This window comes from Amblyomma maculatum, unplaced genomic scaffold (genome assembly GCF_055883805.1).
Source record: "Amblyomma maculatum isolate TAMU_Amacu unplaced genomic scaffold, ASM5588380v1 scaffold_18, whole genome shotgun sequence".
NCBI classification, from domain to species: Eukaryota; Metazoa; Arthropoda; class Arachnida; order Ixodida; family Ixodidae; genus Amblyomma; species Amblyomma maculatum.
The window spans coordinates 8,752,202-8,775,455 of record NW_028146743.1 but is presented as its reverse complement, the minus strand read 5'-3'; the positions used below and the strand labels follow the sequence as shown (position 1 = coordinate 8,775,455).

The 23,254-nt window shown below is 47.6% G+C and overlaps 2 protein-coding genes across 2 annotated transcripts; both read right to left on the bottom strand.

Moving 5' to 3' along the window:
• Positions 1-2,436: 2,436 nt before the first annotated feature.
• On the bottom strand, positions 2,437-22,508 carry LOC146171841 (uncharacterized). Its single transcript, XM_084586312.1, has 3 exons — positions 19,975-22,508; positions 8,912-9,065; positions 2,437-3,688 (listed from the first exon to the last, which is right to left on the bottom strand). Exon 3 carries the CDS (start codon positions 3,685-3,687, stop codon positions 3,157-3,159), a length of 531 nt encoding a protein of 176 aa, XP_084442438.1. The 5' UTR covers position 3,688; positions 8,912-9,065; positions 19,975-22,508; the 3' UTR covers positions 2,437-3,156.
• Positions 7,809-8,847, bottom strand: LOC146171842 (uncharacterized). The gene has a single exon (XM_084586349.1). It carries the CDS (start codon positions 8,793-8,795, stop codon positions 7,809-7,811), a length of 987 nt encoding a protein of 328 aa, XP_084442475.1. The 5' UTR covers positions 8,796-8,847.
• Positions 22,509-23,254: the final 746 nt, after the last annotated feature.

Here is a 23,254-nt window from a genome sequence, read left to right as displayed (position 1 = left end):
CGAGTAACGACCTTGGCAGCCGCTCACTGTTCTCTCGACTGTCAACAGATCGGGCCGCGTGAGCGCGTAAGCACACTTGAGAGCTCGAGCGGTGCTATGAGGAGGAATGGCAACGAAATTTTAAGGTCGAGCGCTGCGTACAACCTCTCGAATTATACAATATTGGTCAACTGTCGATCGCGTGGCTTGTCTAAGAGTTTGCGCAAGCTTGTCGATTTTTTTTTTCACAGCATGGCTTGCTGGAGCTCCGACCGCATTATAGAAAAAAAGGGGGGGGGGGGGGCGGAGTACATCCCTAGCACGCGCGTTCCCCTGTCCCTTGCCACAAGGTCTGTTGACGCAACAAAGCAGATGAAACGCGTTTTTACCCCCCCCCCCCCTGCTTTTTTTTTCGATAATGCGGTCGGAGCTCCGGCAAGCCATGCCCTGAAAAAAAGAAACGACAAGCTTGCGCAAACTCTCAGACAAGCCACGCGATGGACAGTTGACCAATATTATATAACTCGAGAGGTTGTACGCACCGCTCGACCTTAAAATTTCGTTGCCATTCCTCCTCATAGCACCGCTCGAGCTCTCAAGTGTGCTTACGCGCTCACGCGATGCACTCACATTATGAGCGCATCTGCTACTTTGGCTGCCAGTTGTAGTTCCTTTGCCAAACAGGCTGTGGCTGTGGGTAAACGCAAGAGGGGGGGGGGGGTAATAGTTGTAATTTTATTGTAGTGTTTGCAGACTTGGAATATGGCCACATCTTCAAGGCAGTGCTGTCCCTATGGGAAGGATATGGCTGCTCCAGCATGAAAATTTCTAAGGGGCCAGTGACAACCAAAGGAGGCCAGTGCTGAGGAATCGGCCGTGGGTTAATGGAGCTGCCAGACCATGAGAATGAGCAACAATTCAGCGCGGCCACATCACTCAACGATCACGAGAAGTGACACGATAGTGGCTGGTATAGCAATGTGGACAATAAGAGTCTGAAGCAATGAATGGCGTGGATTTCGGTGACACTTACTCTAATGACGAAAGGCATCATTTTCAAAAGGCAAAGCTTCATCATGTTCCTTATGAGCCCATAGTACTAGTACTGGGATCAGCACAGACTCGCAGCTAATTCTCAATGCAAGGGCTTGCACATGAATGTTCGTACAGAAGAGCAAGTCATTCTTCTCATCCGATATTGCCAACATCACAGTGAAAGCCTGGTTTCTGCAAGCCGCATAAGAGGAGATGTGTTATCAAGGTGTTATGACATGATACATGAAGAATGACCTTGCTCACTGACTGCTACAAAGTGTTTATGCACTGTTCTACTGTGTTTTCCTGACATTTGCCATAACAGCATATGCCACAGAAAATTTGACTGCGGGTTCAAAGAGCATGCAGCCATCGAGCTTGCTGAAATGCTTTCCCATTGCCTTAGATGCAAAATGTCTTAGACAATGTTTTGTACCAAGAATCATTGCTGCATGTTGTGTGGTTTCATCCATGACTTCAAAACTTGCAAAATGGATGTTATGCCAGCTGTGGTGATCATCCAGCTGGTTTCGATAGCTGCTCCTACTGGCTGCCACTACACCATTGAAAGTTCCTTGTTGCCAGTCCCAAATCTAACCGTGCCGTGTCGACCGTGTGCATGACCTGTGTGCTGAAGATGGATGTTTTTCTGCATCTGCAAAGTGTGTCCATGTTTTTGACCAACTGCATTTGATCCAGTCTCCACTGTCCCTTAAGTGCAAACAAGTTCAAACGGCTGTAGCAAAAATGTTCGTGTTCTTGAGGGACCAGGCCACTGCAAGACGTCATAAGTGGCATGCAAACAATCTGCTGTAGTCCGGTGTGTCCCAGTCAGCATCTTTTTTCGACGTGAGGGATTATGATGTGCAAATTACGGAGCTCAGAAATGAAGATCTGTCCTTCCTTCCTTTATATTTTGTTCGAAGCCCTGCGTTCATATGTGCAGCGATATTACCTGGAACCTTCACCAACTCCCTACAGCTGTGCTTTTCTTGTAGTTAATGTTTAGCACTTAGAAAGCAATGCTTGTTGTGTTGTATATGACCTTGTTGAACTTTGCAGAACTCAAAACCAGCGAAATGTGCCAGTTGTAATGCAGTGCAGCTGCGCTGGGACAAACCTGAACTGAAAATATTCTTGAACAAAACCTGTGGTCCAGATTGTGGCCCTCTCTGAAACTGGCTTGCTAAAAGGAAGATCTCTGTCTAGATATATGACCGATAAAAACTGCCACGTAAACTGTTTTTCTGATATAAGCCTCGCTGCTATACATACTCCAGGAAATTCCGCATGTGTCTTTTGATAACATCACCAATCTTTGGTTGGATGTCATTAAAGTAGCAGCTGTGAGGATACAACTCTGTTCACAAGCTCTTTCTGTTGTTTCTTTGTATGTGCTTCCACAGAAAATTTTAACTTGAAGGCCTCCGCCTTATCTCAGGGGGCTCGGGAGCCGCACACCGAGCGACGAATGACCACAAATGAAGGCTGCTCCAGGAACAAAAACACTTTAATTATGTTAGAAAAGAATAAACAGAAGAAATCAACTGGGTTAGTGTGTATCAAGGTACAGATGCAGAAGACGAGCCTACGGGTACGGCGAACGTTGCACTGGCGAGTCGACCAAATATCAGTGTTCTCTAAAATAAAAACAAACACCGCTGGCGGATACACATGCGGCACGTTACAGCACGCGCGAGCGAAAATAAACGCCCCCCAGGCGAGTTCACTCACGCAGGTTGTTCCTCCGGCGGGGAGTGACCGCACCCTTGACGCCGACCGACAGACACTGCCGTGACGCTCGCGACCCAGTCCAAAAAAGGGCTCGGCGCCGATCGCTCCCCGCTTATCTAGTCCCGATTAAGGGTCATGTGCACACACACCTGTGCACATGACCGGCTGGCGTGACATGCGCAGAAGGTCGCCGCCGGTTCTGTCCCGCCAAGCGCTCGCTCGAGGTTACGTGGCCCACATTCCCCCCCTCACAAGACCAAACCCCTCCCAGGGGTTGGAAAAAAAGGAGAAAAACGACAAAAGAAAAAAAAATGGCACGGAGAATCGGCAGGGTCTAATAACACACCATGGAAGAACGAAAAAAAAGGAAACAACAACGAGAAAAAAAAAACACCACCGACAAAAGTTTTACACATCATCAATGTCAATGAGGTTGCCGTCGGCCGAGGTGTCCCGGGCTGAAGGGCCATGTGGCGCCTGCTGGCCCTGGTGTAGAGCCGTGGCAAACTGTATCAGCATACGTTGCCTGGCGCTGTTCGGAGCTCCCGGTTCCAACGCTTCTCGAAGGGTGTTGTGCAGCCGCCGCTGCTCCCGGTGTTGTGTGCTACGGTTGTGTGCGTCCTCCGATATCACACACGAGTCGCACAGTGCACACCACCCCACGTTTGCTTCTTCGGGGAGGGGCGGGATGGGGTCCGAACTGCGCAAGTCGTCCAAAGTACGGCCGGAAAAGGGCGCTGGCACCGGCAGGGTGCCCCTCTCCGGGCGGAGCTGGGTCTCCCAGGCGGCGGCAGAGGAGAAGGAGGCCTCCGTACCACCCCCTATGTGGCACCAGGTTGCGACGTGTCGCTGTCCTCTTTGGCCCGGGGGCGCCCCACCTTTGTGCCGAGGGAGATCTCGGTAATAGGGTTGCCGATACGAACTGGAGTGGCGTGGCATCCTGCGTAAAGCCGCAAAGGCGACAAAGATTCGCATGCATAGCCGCGTATAGCAGTGTACGATAGTCGGCAGGACAAAATGTGAAACACTTCTGTGGTTACAATTCGTTTTGACGCTCGTGGTATGTCCTGAGGTCAGCGACATTGACTGGACCAGTATTTCGGCCACTGTGCGTTTCACGAAGGAGGTAGGAAAGCCTAGACACCTGCTTTGTTACCACGTAAGGACCAATCCATCGCGGAGCGAGAGAAGCCGCAAAGGCCTTTGACGCGTCGCTAAGGAAATGTGCGCGCCGCAGCACTTTGTCACCTACCGCAAACTCCAGTTGTCGCCTGCCTTTGTTGTATTGGTTACAGTGTTCTAGGCGGGCGAGATCCAGGCTCTCTCTTGCTTCTTTCAGGGTTCCGGTCAGGCGTTTAGCCAGATCTTGAGTGTACCTAGAATAATTGTGATCTGGTAAATCAGAACTGTACGCGAAATGATTCTCAATGGGAAAGTGAAGTTCACGACCGAGGAGGATTGATGCCGGCGTAAACCCAGTGGACCGGTTTACCGTGGTTCTCGTAGCGAAGGCCATTTCCTGTAGCCGTGCGTCCCAATCCTTATGGCACTCTGTGAATGCCACCAGCATAGTCTTTAGATTTCTGTTCACACGCTCTGTGATGTTAGCTTGAGGGTGGTAGGGTGTAGTCTTCTTTTGCTGCACGCCAAGAGCTTTGCAAGTGTCAACAAATATCTTGCCTGTGAAGTATGTGGCATTATCTGTGATAAGTTGCGCTGGGAAACCGAAGCGAGTGAACGTTTCTAAGAGCTTATCCCAGATCCCTTTCGCGTCTAGCTTGCGCAATGGGTACAAGTCTACCCATTTCGAAAAGTGGTCTGTGATAACAAGCAAGTAGCGGTTCCCCTTAGTCGATCTGGGGTAAGGGCCCATCACGTCACAGGCCACAATTTCCCATGGGTAGCTGCTCTCTACCGGTTGCATAAGGCCCGGTGGTTTACCTCCCCTCGGTTTGGCAGTCTGGCATGTAGCACAAGTTTGAACATACTTCAGAACATCCCTTCTCATCCGCGGCCATGTCACAATGCGGCACAACTTTTCGTACGTCTTCTTCCCATCGCTATGGCCCGCCAGGTGTGTGTCATGAAAGTACTCTAGAAAGTGCTTGCGAAGGCTTTTGGGAACGAGCACACGAAATGCTGACTCACCACTGTCTGTGTCGGCAGCAGGAATATACCTTAGGATCAAGCCATCTTCTGCTTCAACGTAGCAGTCATAGTTTCGGTTAGGCGCCTGGCTCCCTGCCGGGTCGGCGCTGGTCAGACTCTGGCGTATCTGGCTGCACTGGTCGTCTGAGAGTTGAGCGTCAAGGAGCTCTTGACGGGACACCAGTGTGCCCCAGGAGTCTGCAGGCACTGTCACAGCGTGGACTGCGGGTGCTCGCTCGCCCTCACCCGGAAGTGGAGCTCGAGACAGGGCATCGGCCACTTTGTTGAATGTGCCTCTTCTGTATTCTACCCTGTAATTATATTTTTGGAGAGCGAGTGACCACCGGGCAAGACGGCCAGCTGGATTTTGCAGCCTTGAAAGCCACGATAGGGCCTGGTGGTCGGTCTGAATAGTGAATTCGGCGCCATCTAGATACATGTCGAATTTCTTTAGTGCAAACACAATCGCGAGACACTCTTTCTCTGTCACACTATAGTTCCTTTCCGGTCCCGTCAGTGTATGACTGGCAAACGCCAATGGGCAAAGCTTTCCTTGATGTTCTTGAAGCAATACCGCACCAATTCCATACTCACTCGCATCCGTTTGTACTGTGAATGGCCGGTTAAGATCTGGAAGCCGCAGGCGTGCAGTATCCGCGATGGCTGCCGACAGTGAACGGAACGATCCCTGTTCTGCTTCTGTCCATGACCAGCGGGCACCTTTCCGGAGGAGTTGATGGAGGGGTCGCGCTAGGTCGGCGCAGTTCGGGATGAAGTGGCGGTAGAATCCCACCATGCCCAAGAACCGCTGGAGACTCTTTATGTTTGTTGGTGGTGGGAGCTGTAGAATGGCCTGGAGTTTCTCTTCATCTGGGCGGACTGTGCCCTGTTCCACAATGAAACCAAGAAGGTTGATTGTGCTTGTGACTAACTGAACTTTGCTGGGGTTAATGGTGATGCCCGCATTTTGCATTCGTTTAAGGACACTGGTTAGATGAAGGAGATGCTCTTCCAGGCTTTCTGAGAACACTACCACATCATCCATGTAGGCCATGGCATAGTTAAATTTAGCGTCTCCGAGCACAATGTCCATTACACGCTGAAAAGTAGCAGGTGAATTGCACAAACCGAAAGGCAATCGCACAAATTCAAACAGTCCCCGATGGCACGTGAAAGCAGTTTCCTCGATGTCACAGTGGGCAATCGGGATCTGCAGAAAACCCCTGCTACAGTCAAGAATTGTAAAAACCCTAGCTGACCCCAGTGAGTACATAACAGAGTCAACTGACGGGAAAGGGTAAGAATCTCGTACTGTCACAGCGTTCAGACGTCGATAATCGACACACAACCGTGCTGTGCCATCTTTCTTAGGCGCGAGAACAACAGGGAACGCCCAGGGACTTTTTGATGGTCTCACCGCACCGGTAGCCACCATTTCGTCGAGGGCCCCATCCAGCAGCGCTCGCTTGTGGACACTTAAGGGTCTTGGATTGAATCTGATAGGACGAGCATCGCCGGTGTCGATCCTGTGGGTTAGTACGCTGGCCTTCCCCGGAGTCTCCGTGAGCATTGCTGCATAGGGCCTGAGCACTGTCTCGATTCTGCATTTTACCGCTGGTGGCCCAGTGAAGGAATTCAAAACAGTTAGAATACCACTTCCTGTGATACTGACCGAATGGCCGTCCGTAGCAAGCAACTGTGACTGTGGCTCAGCGGCCTTGGTCTTGAACTGAAATGCTTCTGTACCGGTGCCGTACCGGTAGGTGCCCTTACTGAGATCGATCACGATTCCTGCCTTCACTATGAAGTTACGACCTAGTATAACTGGCCAGGATAGTCCGGGGAGGTGTAAGAAACGCTGTCTAATCTTATGACCATTTATATTAACTGTTAGGCGGGCTGCTGAGGTTGTGGGTACTATGTGAGTCGATGCCATACGAAGTTTAGTGTTCACCCTCCGCAACCGGACATGTTTTTTCTCACAGGAATTCGTTACCTGATCGCCGAAGACTGACACCGTAGACCCTGTGTCAAAAAGGGCTGGAAGTTCTAGTCCTGCGATTTTTATCAAGACTAGCGGGGTCTTGTCTGGTTGACCTTCCTCACAAGAAGTTGACGGAACTGCACTCACCGAGTGTTTGTAGGGTTTCTCGGGGCCTGCCTCATGCATAGCAGGTGGTGACAATGGTACCTGTGTCGATGGCACCTGGGTTGGTGGCACCTGGTTCGATTCAGGCAGGAGGGGTAGCGACTGGATCAGCTCTCCCGGTGGTTGGCCACGTCTGTGCGGCCTGGCCGCTGGATGGTGCGATGACCAAAACACCCTCCCCTGTGTTGTCCTGGATCTGCGAATAGGACAAGTTGTCCCGGGGGCGACGCCCACTTCTCACTTGATGGCGACACCGTTGCACCCGGTGGTGACACCCACGTTGCACCCGTAGGTGACGTCCACGTTGCACCCGGTGGTGACACCAACGCTGCACCCGGTGGTGACACCCACGCTGCACCCGGTGGTGACACCCACGCTGCACTGGTAGGTGACACCCACGCTGCACTGGTAGGTGACGTCCACGTTGCACCCGGTGGTGACACCCACGCTGCACCCGTAGGTGACGTCCACGTTGCACCCGATGGTGACACCCACGCTGCACCCGGTGGTGACACCCACGCTGCACCCGTAGGTGACGTCCACGTTGCACCCGATGGTGACACCCACGTTGCACCCGATGGTGACACCCACGTTGCACCCGTAGGTGAATGGTAGCCGGCAGCCGCTGTAGGTGATGTCCGGGAATCGCGCGGTCCGACGCGGGGTGTCCCCACTGCTGCCACAGAAGGAGTCTCAGGACCTGCGTTTTGCAAAAAGGCATGCGACCCCGAAAAACCGTAGGCCGGCGAATGGTTTTTTCTGCTTACCACCGCCGGCCGTCTTCGTTTCCCTGCTGCCGACAGCCTCGGGGGCTAGGGCACTGGCTCCTGTAATGGCCCTGACCGCCGCACTTGAAACACACCGGACTGTTTGTGTTGTCCCTATCCTGATGTGCCGTTGCACCGGAACGTCTAGTACGGCCCTCGGTAAGCCGTGATGGAGACTGCATGCTCCGATTGCGGGTTTGGGAATGGCTCAGTATTTCAGCAGGGTGGTGACTGAACGGATCTACCGAGAGAGGCAGCTGGGGTGGCAGTTCAGAGTTCCTGGTTACCGCGGATGGGCCGGACCACGCACAAGACGGTTCCAGGGAGGTTTCAGGCGGAGGTGGTGGCCGATAGGTAAGCTCAGCTAGCATTGCGGCCTGAATATCAGAAGCAGCTTTGGCAAGGTGATCCAGTGTCGCGAAGGTACGTCCCCGCAAGTATGCCTGAAAGCGTGGGTGTGCTTGACGTATCGCGCGCCTAACTTTTTCGGTTTCCGGCGCGGCAGGGTCGGCACGCTCATATAGTTCCTGAAAGGAGCGGATGTATTCTAAGAGGCTTTCCTCCTCGGCCTGTGTGCGGGTGTGCAGTTCGCCCTTTATACGAATGTCATAGTCGGGGGGTAAGAATTCCGCCCTTAAGAGCTCCTCAAAGTGCGCCCAGCTTTGAAAGGTTTGTCGACGACGCCAGCGCGCGGCGGAAGCGGTCAGAGCTACTGGCAAGACGCGTTGTAGCATAATATCATCGGGCAGTGCTTCTGCTTTGCGGTAGTCCTCCATTTCTTGTAAGAAGTCTGCTACTGACCTCTTATCGGTATGCCCCTCGTATTTAGGCACTGCGAGCTGTGGGCGGAAGGTAGGTGTTGTTTGTGCCTGACGCTCCAGCATCACGGTTAAATGACTGAAAACCGTAGCCAAATCTGGTAAAGCCTTCCCCTTGTCAGAAGTTTCTGCTGCTGCCGCCCCCTTCTCTTCATGATTAGACATTGTGTTAGCTGTGTGGTCCTCTGACTCGTTAGGCGAAGTTGTCTTACCAGAACGTAACCGCATTGAAAAGTGAGTGATTCCTGTGGAAATATTGAGCACGAGGATTTGAAACTTACGTTGCAGCGTAGGTGGGCGTAGTCCTAGCAGGCTCTGAAGGGGCGGATCTTCGCTCGCCGTCAACAGGGCACCCTGTTCACCATCCAACAACCGGACGGCACCAAGTGGTCTTCGCGGCACGGATGCGCACTCCGAAATACCGGTGACAAGTTCCTGAAAGTTTTGAACAAGGAAAACAAAACCCGTTGGGCGCCAAATGAAGGCCTCCGCCTTATCTCAGGGGGCTCGGGAGCCGCACACCGAGCGACGAATGACCACAAATGAAGGCTGCTCCAGGAACAAAAACACTTTAATTATGTTAGAAAAGAATAAACAGAAGAAATCAACTGGGTTAGTGTGTATCAAGGTACAGATGCAGAAGACGAGCCTACGGGTACGGCGAACGTTGCACTGGCGAGTCGACCAAATATCAGTGTTCTCTAAAATAAAAACAAACACCACTGGCGGATACACATGCGGCACGTTACAGCACGCGCGAGCGAAAATAAACGCCCCCCAGGCGAGTTCACTCACGCAGGTTGTTCCTCCGGCGGGGAGTGGCCGCACCCTTGACGCCGACCGACAGACACTGCCGTGACGCTCGCGACCCAGTCCAAAAAAGGGCTCGGCGCCGATCGCTCCCCGCTTATCTAGTCCCGATTAAGGGTCATGTGCACATGACCGGCTGGCGTGACATGCGCAGAAGGTCGCCGCCGGTTCTGTCCCGCCAAGCGCTCGCTCGAGGTTACGTGGCCCACAAACTGTAGCTTTGTAACTGGTGCCCATCTCCTCAGATCACATGTTGATTTAAATTTCTATCCGTCTCTCAGGGTGACAAGAACACAGATTCCTATTTGTGAAACCTTCTAGGCATTGTTGACAGTGATAGAAGCCACGCTTCTTATTATCCTTCAGCTTCTGCTGTAGACCTGCCCCTGCATTCATCCAACATCCAAATGAAGTGGTCACTGGCACCTTGCTGCATTTGGAGTGACCGTTGCTTGCATTTAGTGCTGCCTACCATCTATGTGGCTCCAAAAGTGCTATCCGGGTTGATATACTTGGCAGCAAGGAGTAGGTGTCGAATCTTGCACATCAAGAATATGAACCTCTTTTTCTTTTTTGGTATGCTCTCGACATTGGAAGCTCAACATGGTCTGCTTCATACCTTACTGCCTTCATACCTTGCTGCAATATTCCATGCGTCAATATAGCTGCAGGTCAAAGTTATGCAATGCCAGAACTTTTGCCTCACTATCAGAATATAGGTATTGTTGTGGCTGAGCCTTGGAACAGACACCTAAATGTGTATCCCAAGTGCCATTGGCACAAGAGCCTTTCCAAAAGGCATCACTGAAAGTAGCCTGGCCAGTTGGTGCACGTCTCTTTGTGGAGCAGCATGCAGTATTTCTTGCCTGCAAGCAATATATTTATTCAGTTGCTAGCGAGTTCTGTGTTAGTGTCTTCATGACTCTGTTCCGTCACCCTGTACACTATTTTGCTAAGGAGAATTTAAAAAATGGCCATTAACATGACCACAGGGGAAGCATTTGCTTTTCTTCGTTCTTCCCGGTGTTGCAATATGGTGTTGTAGTTTGGCCTCATGGTTCCGGAATGTGTAAGACCAAAAATGAAGAGCCCTGAAAAAAAGTGTTTCAAAAGTTGTATATCTGTGTTGCTCTTTTCTGTCTTTGCCTGGCATACTAATTGCTTTTCTGCTTAACAGTACCACATGCTGTAATCCGTGCTGCAAGCTGTGCACTGTATAAACAAATGAAGCTTGAAAAAACTGAAAACTGGTTTATTTTTTTTTACCCCTCACATTTGGGAAATTTAACCCTGTGTAGCGTTCTGATGGAAACATCTTCCTAATCATGGTCACCACACTTGAAGGGATCACTCTTTATTCTCCAGTTCAGTCTCTCCCCCAAATCCATCTTGCAAACTGGTGGTAGGCCACATAACATTTTCTAGAATGAAAAGAAGAGAGACATCCGTGAAAGAGCAATCTCGGGATTTACAAAGCTCCAGTCCACATTGGTTTGACTCAAATGTCTAGCATACTGCAAAAAGAGTACCCCCACAAATCACCTCCATACCTTGAGACAAAATACCCTATGTAGAGGGTGTTTTTTTTTAATGTTTTCTCGCCTCAGGGAATAAAAAAATATAAAAGAAAAGGTTGTACATTCAATAGGTTCTGCTATAGATTAGTCATTACATTACTGATAGTGCTTTCTCCACATATGCAATGATAATAAATGAGTAAGCTGCACTAGTGAATCCAGTGAAATACTGTGCTTTTACAGCATGCACACATGTTGGATAGGTTCAAACGTCCTTAATGTGGAACCACATGGCTCAACATCTCGGCAGCACAGAGGCTCCGTACACCTGGACGCAGCAACAGTTTCAAGTCATCAGTGTGGTGTTTTCTCCGCTCGCGTGACTTCCGGGGTTAAAATTGAACGTAATGTTACCACAGTGGCTCTATCACCACGTTTTTAATCGCGATATGGAGAAGGCACATTTCGTCAATAACACGTATGTTGTTTTTCGAAGTTCGCGAGGCGTGCCTGCGTACCGAGAACGACTTGGCGGAAACGATCTAATCGAGCCACTGCATTCTACAAGAATTCGTTTCAGTCCCAAGAAAGGATGCAAAAAAAGTGCTGCGGTTCATATTTACCAGTGCGCATCGTCAGCTTGGGGGTGGTCTGGCAGCGTTGCTGGGCGATCGTCGCCAACACCGCGCGGTGGACGCGACGACGCTGGTCGGCTGCTGTTCGTCCCCTTTCGGCATATCCCCGCACGGAATAACGCGCAGATCGTCGCTCCGTCGCGATATCTCGCGTTTGAGTTCCGATTAGTCTGGCAAGTCCGTTTACGGTGACTTCTTATGCACTCCTAAAGTGCTAGCAGTGCTGATATCGCATGGTGAAGCGTCGCTGACCATCCACCTGTTTATCACCATGGGAGCGACGCTGTCAACTTACGCCCCCGTGTTCCTTGTAACCATAGAAACGACGCTGCCATCCTTGGCAGGAACGAGTTAAAGCAAACAGGCAACCATGCAGTGATAACTTCCGCGACGTCATCGGTTTGCCTCTTTTGATTGGTCGCACCCAATGACGTCAATCGGAGAGCGAAATGGGAATGGGAAGCCCCGCAAAATTTGAGTTGAGGGCAGTTTTTTGTTTGCTTCTATTATTAAATTTCTTCATTGAATAACTCCCGTTCCTGTGCACCGATTCTTGTAATTCTTTTTGAGCTAGTATCCCTGTGACATAAAGAACTGACCTGAAGCATAACCGACATCATATTAAGCGCTTCGCGGCTCCTTTAAGGCCAGATAGCCCTGTGATTGTTACGTGCTTAGCGTACATTTCGTCCGTTGAGCACACACCAATCTCACCCTCTTCCAAGCCAGCGCTCCGCACAGCAAACGTCAGAGTGATCGCGTGTGTGTTTACTATTTACCTGCCCTGTGTTCTTTTATAAATGACGGTTGAGAATGCTGTGAGCAGAGCAGCGTGTTCTAGTCTAATGAGACGGGAGTAAACCCGTAGCATTGAACAAGTCCAGCTATTCTCGCAAGAAAATTGGCGAATAAAAATAAAACGTTCAGTTCGCTTGCTGTCATTTCTCTCGGGATGTTTTCGTACGCACGCCTTGCTGTATGTACATGGTTCTGGCAATGCTCTCGTAGTGGAAAGAAAAACCTGCCATGAAATTTCCAAATGTAAGTTAAATGCGACGCGTTTGCTCATTGATGATGCTCTATAACACTCATAAGTGCGTGGGGCGATATGACGAATCTTTTTGGAGCTTTGGCCCCTTTGGCCTTCCATACAACGCATGAAAGTTCTATCAAGATGCAAGAAAGCGCAAATGCTTCTTTGTTACGAACAGCTTCTTCGAATGCCTTGATCTTGCAACTTGCTGCAGAGACAGTCGAAAACTGAACTTTCAAACCGAAACTTGGAGCATCTCCTCGGGGACATGATCCACAGTTGTCCTACATCAACCCCTTACACCCAAAACATTTGTCTGAAAAGTGTTTAGAAACTTGAAAAAGCGCGTGAAAATTTTGTAATGCCGCGTTATCTACCGCAGTTTTCAAATCTCCAATACAAGCTTCGCTCATTTTTGACATCGCGGGGAAAAACTATGCTGGCCACAGTGATCAGTTTCATAATGGTGGCATCACATGTGGGAACTTCTTTTTCGTCTCAGCTTTACTCCCCTGCCTGGGGAGACGCTCCAAGTTTCGGTTTGAAAGTTCGGTTTTCGACTGTCTCTACAGCAAGTTGCAAGATCAAAGCATTCAAAAGAAGCTGGTCGTAACAAAGATGCACTTGTGCTCTCATGCATCTTGATGGAACTTTCATGTGTTGTATGGAAGGCCAAAGCTCCAAAAAGATTCGTCATATCACCTCACGCACTTATGAGTGTTATAGAGCATCATCAATGAGCAAACGCACCGCATTGAACTTACATTTACATTTGTAAATCTCATGGCAGGTTTTTCTTTTCCCCTACGAGAGCTATGCCAGAACTATGGACAGCAAGGCGTGCAAACGAAAACATCCCTAGAGAATGACAGCAAGCGAACTGAACGTTTTATTTTTATTCGCCGATTTTCTTGCGAGAACAGCTGGACTGGCTCAACGCTACGGGTCGACCAGGTTTAGAAAGCATAAGTCATCTGGCAACCATCAAACAGTTTGATGATGGCGGCAATCACGCGGTCACCGCTCTAATGCATTGGCTGAACGGGCAACTTTCCCTCTAGAGTTTTTGTATTAGCACCCACCTACCTCTCTCCCCCAGTGCAGGGTAGCAAACCTTTTCCTTTACCGGTTAACCTCCCTGACTTTCCTCCTCATCTTCCTCCTCCTCCTCCTCCTCCTCTATGTCCTCGGGAACATGATCCACAGTTGTCCTACATCAACTTCTTACGCCCCAATCATTTGTCTGAAAAGCGTTTCAAAACTTCAAAAAGTGCGTGAAAATTTGTAAAGCTGCGTTATCTACCGCAGTTTTTAAATCTCCAACACAAACTTCGCTCATTTTTGACATCGCGGGAAAAACTGTGCTGGCCACAGTGATCAGTTTTATAATGGCGGCATCACATTTGGGAGCTTTTTCATCTCAGCTTTACAACCCTGCACCATGGCGACCTAGAGCACCGCCGTGCGACGGCTGCGGGAAGGCATCATCGTGGCGACCACGCGAGCGCGCGCTCTCGGCTATTCACTTCATTTCTCTCATACACTGTGCCCAAACACCAGCTGCGGCGACCAGGACCACGAAGCGTGCGAAGTGTGATCAAAAAGAGACTGGTGAGTGAGGACAGCGAAAGGGACTAATGCGAAAACAGTTGTTGATAGCAGAAGACAGGCCTAATCTTGCTTAAATATAGCCAAGGTTTTTATTTATATTTTTTACCTTTACGCAGTTTCGTCCTGGAGTGATTTATCCGCTGTTATCGAACGCTTAGTTTAAAGCTCTAGTATCATTGTTCAATTCGAAAACTATAGTACAAGGTCATCTGCATACAGTGACGAAATTGTAGCAGCCGTCGTCGCATTCCATCCTTCCCACGCGTTTCGTCCTTCTTTCAAGCAGAATCAAATAGCTGCTTTATCCTTTCGTTTTTCTTAGCCTTGAACGCTTTATCTATCGCTTCGATAACGCTCAGCCAGCAGCATACATTTGCGCCGTCATGCGATAAGAGCCGCCCGCCCAGATGCCTACATCAGGCGTAATACCCTGCCACGGGTCTACCTCGCTGCAGCCGACCTTGTTTATTCATCACACGCGTAAGAACAGTACAATAACGGAGCGCAAAGTGCCGTTGCGTGGTATTTTTTCATATTTCGCTGGTCTTTTTTCGGACGCGGAAAAAATAGCCAGTTTTCACCACCACTAGCGGGATATTTCGTATAGGAAACAGTTCAGATGTTTTCGAAGGTGCTGTACAATTTTGCGTGTGATGTACAGTTGGGGTGGTGCTATTATATATTGTGGCGTGGTGGTCTCTTTGTGATCTCTCGATCCTCTCGTTTATGTTCGTCCTCGCGCTGTGTGATTGTAAGCATTATGTATAAGATTCTATTTTTCTAGGGTGCCTTTCATTTTTAAAACCCTGGCTAAGTTACGTGGGATAACCTGTCCATGGCCTTTGTACTCTGCGGCTCCATATTACGACATTGAACTCACCGGAAGCTGCAGGCGCCAAGCGATGACTTTCTCCTGACAGCGTGCAGCATCGACTACCCAGATTCTACTACCCTTAATCTCCCCGCACTGCATCTAGTGTATCAGTAGCATTTCCTAGTTATTAGTGATGTAGTGCATGGCTGCAAGCTTACTAGAATGAAGTTTGCTTGCTGGGAAGGCCTTGCATGAACACATCGTGGCCATATTCCCCAGGTAGCACCGAACATTAGAATAACGTTATAAATTTGTTGTCTAAGTTGCCTGAATGCTGCTTAACATTCTGTGACATAAAAATAACATTAGTAGAACATCCAAAAGAAACATTTTATTGATATTGAATTTTGAATGTTATGGTAATGTTATTCAATGTTTACATTGCATTGTAAACATTTTAATTTTACAAACAAATGTTGTTCTAATATTGTCTCCTAAATGTTGAAGTAATCATAACTATAAAACAACATAGCATATATATTTCAAACACTGGATCCCAGCACTTTTGCCCTTTTTCTTCCAGTAACCATGTTTTTTTCAAAAACAATTTTTTGTAAGTAGAGCTCTAAGATGATGCCCACTGTAGAATGCAAGCACAGCCCTAATATTTTGCAAGAAAGTATTACTTATTATCCATTTGCCACTATCACTCATGGAACACCCATCGGCGATGGATAAAAAAAGGGTGACTCTATACTATTTGTTCAGAGGCGAGTGTATGAATGGTGCTGTATTATGGAGTTGTGCTGTATTGTGCTCTTTGTCAAGCGTGGAAGCTGTATACCATCACGAGCAGTGGGCTTACATGCTCGTGCAAGGTTGCTCTACTTTTTCACGAATGTTATATTTGTGTTGCATAAACATTAGATTTGTTGTTTAAATGTTTATGGAAACATTATACCAATATTTATATGTAACATTGCTAAAACATTAGAAAAAATGATATTAACAACATCAAAAAATAATGTTCGACTGAAACAAAAATGTAAAATTGCTGTAATGTTTCGGTGCTACCTGGGTCTTTTGCCAGCGCTCCCAAGACTGATTCAGCAGATCATGTCATTATCTTGACTTAAGGGTGTGCTAACGTAATAAGGACAGCACAAGACACAAGCATTGACTAGCAACTACACTTAATTTTCATCTTCCCCTACATCAATGAGGATATAAACCAAGAAAAAATAACCATAAGTGAAAATACAATCAAAGGCATATCGGAGTTGTCATATCAGCCTCCCCTTTTGTTCCAATAGAAGCGCTTCTTTCGCAAGTCAATGCAACTGAAGGATCCATGACATAATCACCTTCATTTTTGATCAATGCCAGTAAAGCCTCCCTTATCTCACATGCGATCCGATTTCTTCATCTCAGCAGGATAGATGTTCTCCTGAATAGTGGTTCACATTTATACCTCGAGTGGTGAGCTTCTAGGTTGCCAGTTGTGACTTGATAGACGTTAAGCTGCTCCAACCTCTCATTCATGCACTTGCTCGTCTGGCCCACATAGGCCATACCACAGGAGCATTATCTTCTACACCACTCAATTTATACAGGACACAGACTTCTGCTTTATACTTACGACCGTTCTTTTTCTCCCTTTCCTTGTTAACTTTTATGCACAAGCTATTCAGCTTTTTTTGGTGCAGGAAATATGACCACTACTTCATGACTTTCTGCCACTTTTTTTCTGCTTGTGTGACAGAGCATGATAAGACATAACTATAGGCCTTCTTTTCCTTTTCCGTTCACAACAGTCCTCAACACCTTCTCAGACCAATGCCTACACCTGGCTTGGGAATTCAGGTGTCCTCGGACAAGCTACCTGCATCTCTATGCTTTCATTGATCTTATGGTGGCCTGACTTCTTAATCACATCTTAATCTGACTTCTTAATCAGCTTTGAATGTGCCAAGTTACAGGAAAGCAATCCCTTTTCAGTCCTCTTATATGCCAGCACAAATGCGAACCAATTTCAATGGCAGTGTACAGAAACTGAAGGCAGTTCAATTATCAGCAGGTACATAAAGGAAAGGCACTCACAAATAGACACACAAGACTGGCGGTATGAGGGATTGAAGTTTATTAACCTTTCCTTTATGGGCTATGCGCCAACTAGCCCAGCAATCAGTTTTATCAGTAGGTATTTTGTGTGTGTACTGATTGGTTTCCGATTGAGAAAGGGGTGAGGCAAGGCTGCATACTGTCGCCCAGCCTATTTAACCTATATGCAGAGTGCATCATGAGGAAGGCCGGTCTGGACGAGTCTTCAGCTGGAGTGAAGATTGCTGGAAAACGTATCAACAACCTTAGATATGCGGATGATACCACTTTAATGGCAGAAAGTGAAGTGGAACTCAAGAGACTTCTGATCCGCGTACAAGAAGAGAGTGAGAAGTTTGGGCTTAAACTGAACATTAAAAAGACAAAGATCATGGCGTCTCGCCCTATCAGGTCCTGGAGCATCAAGGGACAAGAAGTAGGAGCTGTGACAGATTTTCTGTTCTTGGGCTCCAAGATTACCTCGGAAGGAGACTGCAGCCATGAAATTAGGAGATGCCTGCTTCTGGGAAAGAGAGCAATGGTTAGCCTTGACCGCCTAGTAAAGAGCAGAGACATTAGTCTGCCAACCAAGATCCGTATAACTCGTGCTATGGTCTTTCCAGTTGTGATGTATGGATGCGAGAGTTGGACTGTGAAAAAGGCTGACCGCCAAAGAATTGATGCATTGGAATTGTGGTGCTGGCGAAGACTCTTGAGAGTTCCTTGGACTGCCAGAAGATCAAATCAGTCGATATTGTCGACCATAAACCCTGACTGCTCATTGGAGGGTCAAATTCTAAAGTTAAAGCTCAGCTACTTTGGTCATCTGATGAGAAGAGAGGAGTCGCTGGAGAAAGATTTGATGTTGGGAAAGGTTGAGGGTCACCGGAGAAGGGGTAGGCAGCGAACGCGTTGGTTAGATGGCATCCTCGAGGCACTGCAGATGAAGTTATGTGATGTTAGGAAGATAGTGAGAGACCGGAAAGCGTGGCGTGACATGGCCCATAGGGTCACGAAGAGTCGGACACGACTGAACGACTAAACTGAACTGAACTGATTTTGTGCATGAACACTAGACCTGGGTGAGCCTGATGAAGAGCAACTAAAGCATTTTCCACAGCTTACTCGACTGCACATACAGCATCTGCAACCAAAGGAAAATCATCGACATATATGAAACATCTTCTATTGCCAAATGAGGGAAATGTACTTCTAGCAAGGCAAATGCTACAGAGCACGAACACCTACAGGCATGAAATACCTACTAATAACTGCATTCAGTTACTGGACCTTGCCGCTAAAATCTGTTTCCATGTGTGCTGGCAATATAAGACGAGTTGTATTTCTGCGCTGAGCTGCAAGGTGGCGACTCTGCTCGATCTCGAGGCCAATACCGAAAGGACCAGAGAAGGGTAATTGGATCCGGTCAATAGCTTTTTCTATTCCTTCAAGAGTGATGATATCATTCATGATGGCACAAATCGAACTTAAGATCAGGAGGGATTGGGACCTCCTTAGTGAAAATGGAGCTTAAGAAAGAATTAACTGCAGCTGCCTCTGATGGCAGAAGCTCAAAGTCCTTGATGATTGATATGACATTTGTTGCAGACCCCTTCAGATTTACTACCTTCCAAAACTGCTTGTTACTTTCAGTAGCCCTGATATATCATGATTAAAAAAATTTGTCTTTAGCCGCTTCAATTTATCTCCTGCATATTTCTGCCTGATCGCTGTAAAGCTTTCAATCAACATCCGAGGCACTCAGTTTTGCTTTAGAGTACAATGACTTTTTTTGTTGGTGCACTGCTTTACATATGAGGTGAACCATGTGCTATGCGATGACGTGATCGTAATCTTTGGAATATATTTATCATTTATTTCAATCAACTTGTTCTGAACTATCCACCAATTTTCTGTGCTATCCGATGGGAGGTTGTGCTCAAGAATTCTTCAGAAAATGATATTCTCCGATGATGCAGTCATCATCTGCTCGCGTATAAACGTATATGACCTTGTTCAGCAATTTAAGCTTTTCATTTTTAAAGCACACTCGCAAATGAAATCCAACACATTTACATGCACATTTTCTGGTTCTTTCGCCAGCACCAAATCTAAAATGATGTTTCCACATGTTCGATGAGATACGGTTTGGGTGAGTTTAAACAAAGAAAGTAGGTCAACAAATTCCAAACATTTACGCTGCCATGTACAACCAGTGGGTTCACATGTCTGCCAGTGTATTCCCGAATAGTTGAAATCACCAGCCATGATTATTCACATGGTTGGGTGCTGGTTTTGTAAGAAGCTAAGTGACTCGTTGAGGTTATCAACGAAATCATTAGTACAGGCTAGTAAAATACTAATAGCACAGGCTACAGTTGTCGACGGGTGCACTGCAATCAACAAAATTTCTAAGTTGGAACTGGTGTCTGCAATCTGGTATCTACAAACACTAATCGTGTAAAGATTGCCGGCACAGTGTTAGATTTCATTCATAGCCTGGTATTCGCGAGGTCAATCTTCTGCATCCGAAACTTTGGAGTGCTGGATCGCAAGATTCAATTTGTCACAAAGCTCCTTGTTCTTGGGAAAGCGGTGTGAATTATTACAGATTTAAGTTGAACGACTCGTGAATCTAACAACACAATGAAAAATATACAACCACCCATTGCTGCAAAGAATGCTTTAAAGGACTATAGACACCTCAATTTTGGGTTCGTGTTTTGTAATTTGTAATGATGCTTAGAACATTACTGTACACGGATCACAACATCTCATTCGCGTCCGACCGCTGAATAATTTATAACAAAGTTTCTTTTCTCACCTGATTCGGTTTCAACAGCTGAGCAATGGCTGTGATGTCACAGTGAAGTCTAGGTCAGGCGAGGAATGAAAATACATTGCTGTGTCATTTGAACTCATTTCAATAATAAAGCCAGCCTGCCTCAAAAACAGCAATTATTACAAGTGAAGAATGAGCACTTATATCGCTGTTTTTTTATGTCAGGCATCAAGACATGATTGTGACGTTACAGCCATCTTTTGGGCAACGAAACCGAAACTGGTGAGAAAAGAAAATTCAGTTATAAACTGTTTGGCGGTCGTAAGCGAAAACTGCGTGGGGATTAAGTAATGACACTCATCATTAACAAGAAGAAAAATGCCGCCAAAATTTGCTGTCTATAGTCCTTTAAGTGTGAGCTGAAAGTACAAGAAGATTCCACAATCGATGTTGTTTGCAAGAAAGCTGTTGACCATGCCCGAGGTGTGCCAAGCTGTTTCTAACTAGCGCCATCATCCCCTTGCCGGTGAACACTTCCAGCAACGCACTCCCTCACCAGAACAGGAGTTAGCCACTCAGGTGCAGTAATTGGCCTCAACCTCCCATTATTAGTCCTATCGAACCCCGGCCCTCAGTCACCAGCGGCTGCGGAACAACTGACCACGGCGGCGGTCGTCAGGCTGATGATGATGATAATCATCGCCTTGCCCCATATCAGGAGCACTGCTTATTATCGTGCACATCAGGATATGCTGCCCCACAATGAACAAGCTGTGCCCTGTAAGGACATCTGCTTGACACACCACCACAACAGTGAAGTCATCAAGCAGTGTTGGCCGTAAAACTTTCTTGGCAGTGCGAGTCGCAAGTCACATTGCATTATTTAAAAAATTATTTTGAGAGAAAACGAGGAACAGCTTAGCCAATTAGAGCAACAGTAAAAACAGAATAGGACAAGGTGCTTGGTCAGTGGTTGTGACTGTACGAGTGCTCTCGCACTAAAACATTGCATTTTTCTACTACCACCGGCCAATGTTGCCGGTCAGCATATTCTCGGTTCTACAGGCATGCTCCTACGTCATAATGATGCCATTTGGTCTCACACTGGATGCTCGCACCTGCAACTAAATCAAACGACGAGTGGCGGACTGTCGTTGCCAAGTGGTGCTAACCAGTCTCGTGTGTGGTGCACCAGCAAACTTATCTCACTCTTCGTTAGTCTGCCCCCGCCTTAAGAGTAGTGTCCTACCATAAGAAGCAGCACTTAAGTGTCCCCATTTTCTCTCCCTATAGTGAAGACTTGCAACCTAGCCAAACTTTTTCAATAATTACCCATTTCTTAGAGACCGTAGATCACAGGCAAAGCTTCGTCACCAACTGTACGACACAGCAGCCCCAGTAAAAGTGGGTGGCACAGGCCCCCACAGATAGAAACAAAAACTATTTCTACAGGCGATGGCAAGGAAACGATATCAAGGCGGGAAAAATGCTGGAGTGACTCACGCCAGCGAAGCCTATATACAGGCTGCAAGTGCCCAGCATAGCAGCGCTGCCAAAGGGCGGCAGTTCGCAGAGCCATTCCTTTCTTCCGGCATATAATAAGAGATTCTGAAAAGGATTTATTCACCCTGCAAGAGAGTCAGAAACAGAGCCAGTTGCTACATGTTTGATGAAGGAACCAGTCAAAAATGTGCGACCACAAGGTAGGCACACGACACAAGACACGATGCTGAAACACACTGACGGTTTATCTATTACCCCAACACAGCTGAGCATTGTTGAGACAGCTGGTTTGGCCAACGCTGAACACAGAATAATACTTAAAACGATGGCCCAAGAAATTATTAGTTTAGGCAAGCGATGGAAAGAGCATAAAAATGTGTTATTGCAAGATAATGTAAAACAGAGTGTGAAGGTTAGGACAATTTACAGGAAAGTTTAAGGGCATGCATTACTAGGTAAGGAGTGCATTAGGCCTTTAGGTGTCAGTGCAGCAAATATGTTGAATGCCTGCTTGTGAATCGTGTAAATTATTATAATTCAGAGAAAATCATGACGCAAAACATGCCATCCACTGCCCCAGCAGTGTGGTTCAAATTTTTCTCCCAGTACGTTAAAGACATGCTGGATTACAAGTGCAAGTACTTCAAGTTCAGCCTGGCGTGTAGATGATTCTTCTAGGTGTTCACCGAGTTAGCATAGTGTACAGCGGTCCCTGCGAGGTATTCCTGCCCGCAGTCTGCTGCACAAGTGGCTGCCATACAGCGACTCTAGGTAGTTTATATATATATATATCAGTTACATTATTACTACTAGTGTGCTACTAAGTTCAACACTATCTAAAGCTTTAAGTGATGACAGATGCGAAACTTATCAACCACTAAAACACTGCATGACGAGAAGAGAAGAAGAGATGAATAATGCTCTGGGAGGCAATGCAGTACTTGACTAACATTGAATCAAATAATAGACAGTATCCCACAAAATGAAACGACTGTGACAATATGTTCTCGGAAGTGGCCACTGATATACAGCGATTGTCGTAGTCTTTAGTGTAGAGTCCAGAAAGAGTCTATGTCACAAACTCGTCTGTGTCCTCCATTTCTTGGAGTTCCCTTATCCTCGGACCATAGCTTGATTGAAGTGTCCACTGCAGCCTCGCTAGCTTTCGAAGCACTCCCGTGGCACCTTTGTACACCACGCGCTTTCTTTCAACTGCAGCGACCACTACTCTGCGTATAGCGGTGGCAAAAGGCTCCTTTCGTTCGGCGTACCTGCCACGCATGTAAATTTCGCGCACTTTCCTGGATGCCTCAATGTCTTGGCAAAATTCTAAAATGCAAAGTGCCGTGTGTACACCAACTTCAAACAACATGTTCTCCACAGTGCTGCCTGTGCCAGGGACACTAGGTGGGAAGGTCGCAGGTAATGGCACTGTCCCTGCACCTTGAAGTGTGGACCGCTGAGCCTTCCCTCGAGGCACTGAAGTAGAAGGTGCAGCCGCAGAACTAAGTTGTTGCGACGTGCTAGCTTCCCGAGAGAGGTTCTCAATGCCAACAATTATGCAGTCATCCTCGCTGTCCACTGATGGAATAGATTCCGTTTCTGCATCACTAGCGCTCCCCGCAGTGCAGTTAGTCTCATGGAATTCAGCTTCCTGCTCCAAAAAGGTAGCACTCTGGGGAGGGGCATCATTTGCCTTTTCATGTGCATCAGAAGCAGAGTGCCCGCATTCAGAATTACTTTCCAACAAACGGCACATCGCAGCACCGCCATCTTTGTCTGGTCTTGAAAAGGAGGCCAAAATCTCGCCAACCAAATC

Bases quoted from the DNA above. Each gene is read 5' to 3' on its own strand.
- LOC146171842 (XM_084586349.1), bottom strand. From the start codon at position 8,795: ATGTCTAATCATGAAGAGAAGGGGGCGGCAGCAGCAGAAACTTCTGAC.
- LOC146171841 (XM_084586312.1), bottom strand. From the start codon at position 3,687: ATGCCACGCCACTCCAGTTCGTATCGGCAACCCTATTACCGAGATCTC.